The 11,073-nt window shown below is 40.9% G+C and overlaps 1 protein-coding gene across 1 annotated transcript; it reads right to left on the bottom strand.

Annotated features, from left to right (window-relative positions):
• Positions 1-2,795: 2,795 nt before the first annotated feature.
• On the bottom strand, positions 2,796-10,855 carry LOC115910003 (sulfotransferase 6B1-like). Its single transcript, XM_030959771.1, has 6 exons — positions 10,711-10,855; positions 9,721-9,905; positions 8,546-8,672; positions 6,266-6,360; positions 5,071-5,257; positions 2,796-2,914 (listed from the first exon to the last, which is right to left on the bottom strand). The coding sequence occupies exons 1-6, from the start codon at positions 10,853-10,855 to the stop codon at positions 2,796-2,798; spliced, it is 858 nt and encodes a 285-aa protein (XP_030815631.1).
• Between the last annotated feature and the right edge of the window lie 218 nt (positions 10,856-11,073).

Genomic DNA, 11,073 nt, shown 5'->3' on the forward strand with positions numbered 1-11,073 from the left:
AGACTCAAGTTGGGAGGGGATCAGTTGCCACTCACTGATCCTTCTGAGCAGTGAGGCCCAGCAGAAGTGTTTCTATTCATCAGGTAAAGCTTGTTCTAAAAAGCTTCAAAATGGGATGAAGTACTTCAGAATCACAGAATAAGCTGAGTTAGAAGGGGCCCCTCAGGATCAGGAGTGCAGCCCCTGGCCCTGCACAGACCCCTAACAATCCCACCCTGTGCATCCCTGAGAGCGCTGTCCAAACATTCCTGGAGCTCTGGCAGCCTTGGGGCCGTGACCATCCCTGGGGAGCCTGTTCAGTGCCCCAGCACCCTCTGGGGAAGAACCTTTCCCTGATACCCACCCTGACCCTGCCCTGACCCAGCTCCAGCCGTTCCTGGGTCCTGTCCCTGGTCACACAGAGCAGAGAGCAGGGCCTGCCCTTCCCCTTCCCTCACGAGGGTGCTGTAACTGCAGCGAGGCCTCCCCTCAGTCTCCTCCCGCTGAACAGATCCAAGTGGCCTCCGCTTCTCCTCATTCCCCTCACGGCCCTTTACCCGATTTAGACAAATATAAAACACTCCCATTCATGTCACTTATTGAACTTTAAGTTTCCCTGAATATATTTATCATGATCTACCTTTGGATCAATTCCATTCTCTGAATGCTGCCTCTTAAAGGACCTTAAGGAGCTACACTTATCTCTGCCTGGAGTCTGAACTGATTTTATGGGCAGTAGTTCTGATAACTCACAAGCAGGCCCTGGTCTCGGCTTGCCACATCACTGTATCAACACTTGGAGGCACTTTGCTCAAACAAAGCAGACATTTGATTTATTATGGAAGTCAAGAGGTTTTAAGAGGTAAACTTGCAGGCAGTGCTTGGCAATGTGGAGAGCAAACTGGACCAGTGCCCTGCAGTGCCTCTGAACTGCTGCCCCTGCTAGCAGCAAGGGAGCTCAGGCTACTCCCCAGCCAGGCTACTGTCATTGTGTCAGAGCTTGGGTAGCATAGAGACACGTGGCCTAGCTCTGATTAAACCCGCCAAACCTTTTTTTTTTTTTTTTGGTTGGTAATTTTAATCTATGTAAATCCTTTATTTGGCCAGTAGGCCATGCTGTAAACTGAGTCATTCCTCATCCCCCCTAAAGCAGCTGGGGAACTAACTGCACTTTGAGCAGCACACTGTTACCTCCCTGGCTGATGGGTAGGTTTAAGTAGTAGCTTACCTTGATCCACAAGACAAGTCCTCATCCTAACCCTTCACACACAGTTCCATGTTGTGAGTATGATGTTGATATAAACAATCTTTTTTGTGTGTGCATGCAATGTGTGGTGCAACAGCTGCTTACAGCAGTCTTAGTACAGCCAAACTCACTTGCAAACCTCATTTCCCCAAGGACCCTCTGGCTTTTTTCCCATACTCAAACAGCCAGAAAAAAATAAGTTTCTAAGTAAAATGTTCAATTATTTTCATCAGCTGATCTCTTGCCACTTATTAATAGTGGAAGAATAACACCTGAAAGGAGGGCAACCGTGGCATTTTGGGGGAAAAGTGAGTGATTTTAATGTCAGAAGAGCAAAGTAACACATCATCTGGTTATTTGTATAGAGCAGGGCATCATCTCCCTCAGGTTGTCTTGAGTTGGTAAATGGCAGACTGCACACAGGCTTTTCTCCCGCTCTCCTCAGCACCATAACTTCTGTGTCTTTGTGCAGGTGCAAAATCAGTAGGTGTTGATGCCAGCTTGCACAAAGCAGGTATGAAATGAAGTGGCTGCCTGGCAAATGTGAAGTGTGTGGCTGGAGGGAGATGAGTGTTGATGAAACAAGGTTGTTTCTGTACCTCAGAAACAACACACCCAGGAGAGGAGCTTCTCTCACACACAGGAACAGTGTTCTGCCTTGAAACTGTGTGGTTGGGTAGAACACTCCCTGGGATGTGGACACAGACAGCTGATTCTTGGAAAATCTGTTTTATCAGGGCAGAGTAAATAAATAAGTGCTGTTTGGATTAAGCTGTCTCTGAGCTGTGGTTTGGTTTTGTTGCTCAAGGAGTGGGAAGTAAAATAGTTCTCATCAAAACACTGGAAACAGGAATTTTGCAGGAAGAAAATCAAATGGAAAATAAACACATTTACGCTTGCTCAACATGTGGTGCTGAAATTTATTTGGATTTGTATCAGTTGCATTTAAAACACAAAGACTCTCCGGTACCTAATCCAGAAATAAGTTACATCAAAGAACTATATACTGTTAGAAAAGAAAAGGAAAGAAAAAAAGAAGCACTTTTGTAAACAGACTTCAGCTCTTCAAATGCTGCAGTTTTCAACTTAATTATCAATAGCAATGTCCAGTAAGATAGGCACTTCCAAGTCATGGTGTATTACAGAAGGAGCAAGTCTGGGGTCAAATTTTTGGTAATTTTCTTATGATGTGTTTTTAGATTTCTTATAGATTCAGTTTACTGCAAGTTTGTTTTCTGTTTTTCTCTTCATATTATCTTGGGTAAAATTCTTTATTCTGGTTTATGAAGTCTGTTCATATCCCCTTGGAGCAAAGAAAATAAATAAATGATGAAGTAGACCCGGTTGTCAAACCAAGGTCTGACACCTGACTCTGAAACCATGTACACCTGCCCTCTGACAACTGAGTTCAGCTCTGGCACTGTGTCAGAACTTTCCTGTTTTCAAGAACCCATGTTTACAATCCTTCCTATTGGAAGCGCTATAAACTCGTGGGAACACCCATTCAGAACTTCCCACCAACTGGTTTGTGCATTTTTGTTGATAACTGGATATTGTTCTTCACAGGGACTCAGCACTCATAGATGAAACTGTTTGCCATCTTGCTGAGTTTCATTTTCTCATTAAATATCTCCTGAAACCTAATATTCTGCTTCGGAGTGAAGTAGTTCTTCCAATCACCAATAGTACCTAGGAAAGCAGGAACAGAAAGAACAGTGAAGTGAGCAATGTGTGGAGCAGAAAATGATTTTAAAACAGCCCAGTTTTGTTAATGTTGCAGTTGGCACAGATATTAATATATTCTTAACCACAGTCACAGTGGTAGGTCAGGATCATAATTGTTCTGGTGATACTCTGGTGGAAAGATATGGATCATCATCCATGAAGTTTGATGAACCCTCATCCTCAGAACTGATTAGTGCCAGCAACACAAGTGGTGGAGGAAGAACAGCAGCTTTCCAAGGTGGAATTAGAGCTCCTGGTGGTCTGGGCAGAGGGACATCTTGCCATGCCTTAGTTGAGTGTAGTTAAAGGTCTCTGCCTGGGTTTTTTCACAGTCAGTAGAAGAAATTGTAGAATCACAGAATGGTTTGGGTTGGAAAGGACCTTATAGATCATTCAGTTCCATCCCCCTGCTATGGCCAGGGATGCCTTCCACTAACCCAGGTTGCTCTAAGCCCCATCCAACCTGGCGTTGGACACTGCCAGGGATCCAGGGGCTGCCACAGATGCTCTGGGCAACCTGTGCCAGGGCCACACCACCTTCACAGGGAGGAATTTTTCCCTCATATTCAATCTAAACCTCCTCTCTGTCAGTGTGAAGACATTCCCCCTTGTCCTGTCACCCCAGGCCCTTGTCTTTAGTCTTTAGAGACTCTTTAGTCTCTCTACTAGATGGTCTTGTAAATAGTCAAAAAATTCATAGATTCATAAAACAGTTTGGGTGGGAAGGGACCTTTACAGGAAATTGTAGTCACCATCTAAACTTATTAAATGAGTGGTAGCCCAAAAGCCACTGACAAAAAAAGATTCCTAGAAAAGGAGCAAGAATGGCCTGACAAATTAATCCCACTCTTACACCTGCTCCTAATCGCTAGGAATTTTTATAGATGAGATGTCCAGCTACTTAAATGGGCAGTTGAATACCTCTGGGTGTCCATGGACACTGGTGATCAGAGAAGTGTTTCAACTGTTACCCAGTTCAAGCAAAAAGGAAATAGTTTTGTAAACTGATACATTTTTATGAGACAATGCTTACAGTTTCCCTCCATGTGCATGTTCTAAAGGCTCTGCGTCCCAAACCTGACTAAAATAATAATCTCATTTTCTGACTAAAATAGCATTCAGTATGCTGTCCTAAAGGACAGGAAAAGAGAGCCCAAAGCAAAACATATGTATATAACTCTTCTGTAAACTGGCTGAAACTAGCTAAACATCTGGGATTAGCAAAGGAACTATTTGGAAGTGAAAATGTTGGGATTTTTCAACATTTTCATCATATCTATCAAAGTTCACTGACTGAGAAAAATGCATCTCTTTTTTTTTTTGTTTCTTTTTTATTGACAGATTGTATGTTGTCATTTGTTTTTGCTGGCTGGTAAAACCATTGTGAATTAATGGAAGGTAACATTTCTCTGTTTATTAACTGAAACAACTCCTAGTTTTAAACTGCCAGTTGTTGTTCAAAAGTTAACTAAATCAAAATAATTTTAAAAACCAGTGGTTTTGATTGACTTGTTATCAAAACCTGTGGAAGGTTCTGAAATGCCAGGAGCAAGAAAACAGCTCCTCAGGGTATTTTAAAATGACATCTGAGCTAAGAACTGTGGAAAATTTTCCAAGCTCTGGAAGTTACCTATGACCATTCTTTTGTTGTTGTTGTTGTTGTCGTCGTCAGCATATTCCTTCTTCAGGAATATTTCAGTAAGATAAGGGGTGATAAGAGCAGACTCATTCAGAAGGAATGTGTTTGGCTCTTTCTTATTCTAGTTAACTAAGTGACCTTGGCAGGTGATATCAGAGACGTTGTAAAACACCGAGGTGGTCAACTTTTAGATTAAAAAAAAGACAGATAAAGAGTATTGCTGGGTGAGGCTTTCCTTTCGGCTCAACAGCTCCCACAGAGCAATATTAGTCAGGCTATAGTTCAGACCCCTCTGTGCTTCTCTAGTACAAGTGTGAATTTGCAGCCAGAGAAGTTAGGAAGTCATTTTTAAGAGGGCTTCAGGTCGAAGAATCCTGTCATCACTTCCCAGGGCTGACCCAAAGACCCCAGGAAAGACCTGCACTGTAGTCTTTGTCTGGATTCCCACTGCTTCTCCTGTGTTAGGCACAAAGGTATTCACCTTTTCGGAAAATCAGCTTCCTGTTGGATGTCAGAGCACACACGGTGTGACTGGGGTCGCTGTTCTCCTTTTCTGTGTCATTCTTCATCTCTGAGAATGAGGACTTCTTGCAGATGTCTTGGATATCAGCATCACTGACATTTAAATTCAGGAACAGAGTAATTTCCTTTACAACCTTAGGGAGATCCTGAGGTATAAGAAAAATACAGCTTTTATGTTTCTGGGCTGATTACCAGACTTTTAGCTGATTTGAAAATTATCCCTTTTGTTACATAATGAGTTTGTCACACATTTATTTGCTTTCAAGCAAAGCTAAATATGTCGTTGGATTGTGCAGATGACAGGTACAATAAACCTGATTCCCCTCTTAGCCATACTCACAGAAATTAATAAATAAGTATGTCATATCACACACAGTCACTTTGTCAATTTTATCTCCCACTTCAGATAAAATGTTCTCCTGTCTCTCAGAATTATTTCCCTGGAAATAGAAGAATACTCAAAGCCCGGCTCCAAGTAGCTTATTTCATTGGACATGCTGTAGCTAGAGATCTAACAAGTGACTCAGCATCCAAAATGGTTTGTTTATATTCCTAGGAGTTGAATTTTTTTCTCCCAAAAAATGAACAAACCTATTTTCATGGAGATACTAGAAAATGTTTTCTATTCACCTAAAAATTTATTCTCTGAAAGCTAAGGTATGTTGATATTTTACTCATCCTTTTTTAAGAATAGTGAAGTTTTTCCTGACCCCTCCAGCCTCTAATTTTCTTTTTTATTGGGAACACAAGTCCTAAATGCAAGTAGTTCTGTTGTCTTACATCACTTTTTGAAAATTTCACCTGAAATGTCAAACATAGCAAATTAATGTGTTGTCCTCAAGAGATGTCCTTGGTTGGCCTTTCCATAGGACAAAAAGGGGAACTTAAAGCTCTGCCTGAGCCTGAGGAAAATTGTCTGAGTCCCATTCCTGCATCTAAGAAATGCAATTCTCATAAGATTTCATGTTTATATAACTTGTGTAGTCAGAATTATTTAGTTAATACTAAATTCCATGGAAATAAAAAATATGCCCAAAGATACACGTTCACATTTTCCTTCTTTCTCCTTTTTCCTTATAACTTCTTCTTTGATGTTTTAATGATGCTTATTTACAAGTAATGCCTTTTGCACCAAGAGCAGAGAGCATATTTACCTTCTTCATGTCTTCATAGAACAAAAAGAGGATATTTTTCTCATCTTCATGTTCTTCCCAGCTTAGGAAATGATCAAACCAGGATCCACAGACAACTGAAAGGAAAACCCATGTAAAGAGATCCAGAAAAACTTTATTCATAAATAACTGTGATGCTACCTCACACATTTAGGGGAATAATTTCTATCTATAATCCTCTAAAACACAGGCAGTTCTTTGTGTCAAGCAATGCAAATTTACAAAAGTAACTTCCAAAGAGGTTTCCACTCTTGTTGGAATTTGTTTTCATACTATTCTGAGATATGATTCTGTAGTGGAAGCAGGCTCCAGATCTAAGGAAAGGCCAATAATGAAGTAAAATGTACCAGCCTAACAAGATGTCAACATCTCACAGATGACTGACTGCATGTCTGTGGTCACAGAGATCTGATCACCTCAGCAGGAGATGAAATGAGCAGTCTGGCAAATGGAGCACACAGTTGTTACCTCTCTTTCATCCCAGCAGAAGGGAATCTGTATAATTTTTAAATTCTGAAGAAGAATTACTTAAAGAACTCATGCAAATGCCTCATTCAGCCAGTGACACAGATAGAAGGGTTTGTAGCTGATTTGTTTTGTCTGAATGCTCCATTTGCTGAGCCATGGGAACACAGCTAAATTTCAGCTCCTTTAAAAACCAAAATTCTGACCTCTCCATTTCAAAGGCAAGATGAAAACCTCTTGCAGGGCAATGAGAAGAGGCTTGAACAGAGAAAGCTCAGCAAGCATTCTCCAGAACTGTGACTTTGCTTTATAACCACCACCAGCAGAAAATTCCAGTCTTGTAATAGACATCATTTTGATCACAAACTGTGAGTTGTAATTAAGTATAAATTATAATTAATAGCTATAATTAAGCTGAATGCTCCAGTCTGGAGCCATCTCCAGCACATAAGGCAATTTCTTAGTGCAAGGCATGTGTGCTCCACAGCGTGCAATTAAACCCTGCTCCCTTAGCCAGCTACTTTGGGGATGTGGCCAGTGATAGCACAGTCCTGGTGGCTTCAGGAGAGACTTGGAAACTCCAGGGAATTCATTACAGTTGTCCCTGTGTGGCCTAACCCTTGCTCTGAACTGATATTAACTCTGCAAGACTACTGCAGGTTTGGATCAAGCAGCACAACCTTGAAATGTTTCTACTAGGAGCAAAAATGACCACCTTTCCCTCCACATCACCTCTTACCTAAATTTCTCTTTAACCAACATAGTTATCTATTTGTGCCACACATAAGCACTTGGAAAATAGAAGGTGGCTAATAATTTATGGGGAAATAGGAGATGCTTTTAAAATCATTGAAGCACAGAATGCTTCAGATTGGAAGGGACCTTAAAGATCATTTAGTTCCAACTCCCCTGCCATGGGTAGGGACACCTTCCACCAGAGCAGGTTGCTCAGAGCCCCATCCAGCCTGGCCTTGAATAGAATCCTCTTTCCTTTTTTTTTCACTACTGTATATTCAGAGTTGATACCAAACAAGCCAAGATCCTGCAAATCACTGAAGTATGTGCCTTAGGGCTGCTCTGGACTCAGAACACCAGATCTGAGCCAAAGCCTGCAGGAGGCAGTAAACGAATTGACTCCTGGAGCTCTGATGTGAGTCCGTGATGACTGCAGGAGCACTTTTCTTTTGGGGTTTTCAAGGTGATCAATCATTATTGCTGTTATCATCACTGTGGTGACACATGTCCTCAAAGGAGTAATAAAACACTAAATATGGGAGTGGAAAATGTGAACAAGGTCCTGTTGCCAGCTGCCATCCCACCATTCCTGAAAAATCTCTCTCTTGTCCTTGGTCTTTGGACCCCATTTCTGAGACAGCACATCAGGAAGAGTGTGTACAGAAGGGCTTTAGGAACAGGCTCCTTTGTTGGGCTGCCCAGGTCTGTCTCCCAGCCTGGAGAAGACACCAGACCTGCAGTCACAGCTGTCCCTGCAGCCTGATGACAGTCCCCTCACATGCTCTGTCGCCAACCATGGCCCTGCTCACCCAGGGCAGCAAAGAGCAGCAAAAACCTGCAAAGAGCTGTGCTGGAATGATGCAGCTGCTTCTCAGAATGACTCCTTGCAGGGCTGAAGAGAGCATCCTATTATTTGCTCTTGTTTAGCTTGGCATTAGGATTTATCCCCACCAACTCCATATGAATAAGGAGTTTTCACACAGCATATTCCTTCAAATTTCTTAAGTCATTCTGTGCACAACAAACTAATGTGAACTGCAAAGAGAAAACATTTAACCTTACCATTGCCTTTTAAGAACAGGTCAAAGAAAGCAGTCCAGCTGTCTACAGTGGGAAGGTTTGGGTTATCTCTGTAGTAATGAAACATGGAAACTGCAGTGTCTTTTGGATTTCTGCTGATGTAGATCATCTGCAAATGAAGAAAATGTAGTTATTAATGATAATATCCTCCCTTTATTTAAGAGGAGCTCTGTGTGTAAATAGAACATTGTCATAGGCAGTTTGCAGTGTCAAAACCCTTTCCTTTAGGATTCCTCCTTCAGTGACCATGCCATTAAATTAGAAATCTCTTCTTAGTAAGGAGTCCATAGTGATTAGCAAACAATTCCATGTGGACAGAGGTGTGTTTGCCCTGGCTGGATAATGTTTATGTTTTATGAAAGAGCCTGTGTTAACTTTAGCCTTCAGTCAGCATATTGTCTCATACATCTCACATATGAAAGCATTTACTAATTAACATTCAAAGGACAGCTGCAAAACATAAATTTTGTCCTTTTATTCAAATCAGCGTTGTCCCAAAAGTCTGGAACTGAGTGATCTTGAAATTTTTTACTTTGAATATAAAATCTGAGACCCAGAGCTTATTTTTTAAATCTCCCATATTAGCATGGGAGGAACTTGTTTAGCAGGTGTCCCTGCCCATTGCATGGAGGTTGGAACAAGATGATCTTTAAGGTCTCTTCCAATCCAGGTGATTCTGTGATTCTATGAACTCAAAACTGTGCTCTGAATCTGCCTCCCTCATCTCATTTCTCCTCTGTTTGCCCAATGCCTTTATGGGCTCTTCAGAAAGCTCCAGCAGGAGGGTCAGAGTTCCTTTAATCCCAGAGAAACCTGTAAGTAGCCAAGATTTTCTGAGAGTAGGAAATGAGGTCATGAGAACACCCCAACTACTAATGAGAGACTTCTGATTGAAAGATGTTGATGTCCTATTTTGTGTGGTGCCTGGTGTAAAAATCACCCCATGGGAGCAGTGGGGCAGGAGCACAACCCAGTCCCCAGTCCAAGTCTCTGCTCCTGCTGCCTTCAACTGGTGGTCAGCAGTGTCTCCAAAATTCACAGCAAAACACTTCTAAAAACTGTGAATCATTCAAAAATTACTAAGGATCAACAGGACAAATTAGATTCCTAGTATACTTTCTACATATTTTACTGCTTTGATATCATTTTTGCCTTACCTTGCATTTCTTATTCTTAAAATTTGGAGGCAACATGTTGTAGTCTAAATGTGTTGGGATGATTCTCTTCGATGAGAGTTTATTCAGCTCCTCCAGCTGGGAAATGTCTCCAAGTTCAATGGGAGATGTTACTGTGACTTGAGCATCGTAAAGCTTTGTTATAACTCCTGCAAGCCAGTGAGTGCCTACAGAAGAGGAATTTTAAGTAAACAAAACAAACAAAAAGGATGAATATTTATTACTGTGAAACATGCATTTTTCATACAGAAACACCTTGCTAGTGAACAAGTTATATTTCTAATCCTACAGATTCAAGAAACTTTACATGACTAAATAATCCCATTGGCTCCAAATATATAAACACTGAAAAAATTAGGGCTATATCTGAATTACAAGATAACTCTGAAAGAAATGTTAATATTGGTACCAAAACCATTCCATTAGACAAACTGCTGTCAGCTGAGAGGTGGCTATATTGTTTTTATAATTTATTTTAGAATAATCTGTTTGTTTGGGTTTTTTTTTTCCTTACAATAACTTGAGTCTGTATATTTCTGAAAGTATTGATTGAGCTCCCCTGCATGTGTGCTCCTCTGTCCAAGAGAGGTGGGTGGAGAGAGGATAAGAAATTAATAAATCTACAGCCAAGAGGCACACAAATAACTTCATACAATTCTTGACTTGCTCATAATTGAATGTAGAAAGTCCTCAAGAAAATCTTTCAAGTACAGATTTTGCTTACAGGTAAGGAATATATATTTGTTTTCCAACATGAAAACACCTGAGATTGTTTTCAATTACAGAATCAAAATGTTGGGAAATGACCCATATTTCTTGTAATATGAACATTTACTGACAGGAGAATACATTCACATACTTAAACATGCTCTCCTGTTTCTTTCACACAGACATTTCCCAAGTAGTTTGAGCAGAGAACATGAAACACAAAATCAAGGCTTCTTGCAATTAACATTGAAAATGAGAACTTACCAGATTTGGGATAGGAAACCAAAAGGACATCATCTTCTCTAGCATCAAAAGTATCCAAGGATTTTAAAAGCTCTGGAGAAGACCTGGTGGTAAAGGGAATCCCCTTAAATGTGTGTAGGAGCTCTGCCTCACCTGAGCTGGACATGGTTGCTTAAGTCTTGGGTTCCTGCAAATCAGATAACAGGGATAGGAGGAAGATTTAAATGTCACTTCTTAGTCAGGTGGCTGGAAGTGACAAACTGAGACCGAGCAGCACAAACCTCATGCTTATATACTTTGCTGCAATGCCCTATCAGATATTGATTTGTTTTTTCAGGTAGTTGATAAAGGCAACTGAAATATTAGAGCTAACTTAATAAATAA

This window comes from Camarhynchus parvulus, chromosome 1A (genome assembly GCF_901933205.1).
Source record: "Camarhynchus parvulus chromosome 1A, STF_HiC, whole genome shotgun sequence".
Lineage (NCBI taxonomy): Eukaryota > Metazoa > Chordata > Aves > Passeriformes > Thraupidae > Camarhynchus > Camarhynchus parvulus.

Excerpts from the sequence above, each read along its gene's own strand:
- LOC115910003 (XM_030959771.1), bottom strand. The coding sequence starts at position 10,855 with ATGTCCAGCTCAGGTGAGGCAGAGCTCCTACACACATTTAAGGGGATT. Across the intron at positions 8,673-9,720 it reads TTAAGAATAAGAAATGCAAG|ATGATCTACATCAGCAGAAA; the intron begins GTAAGGCAAAAA and ends CTTCATTTGCAG. Across the intron at positions 5,258-6,265 it reads TCTATGAAGACATGAAGAAG|GATCTCCCTAAGGTTGTAAA; the intron begins GTAAATATGCTC and ends CTTATACCTCAG.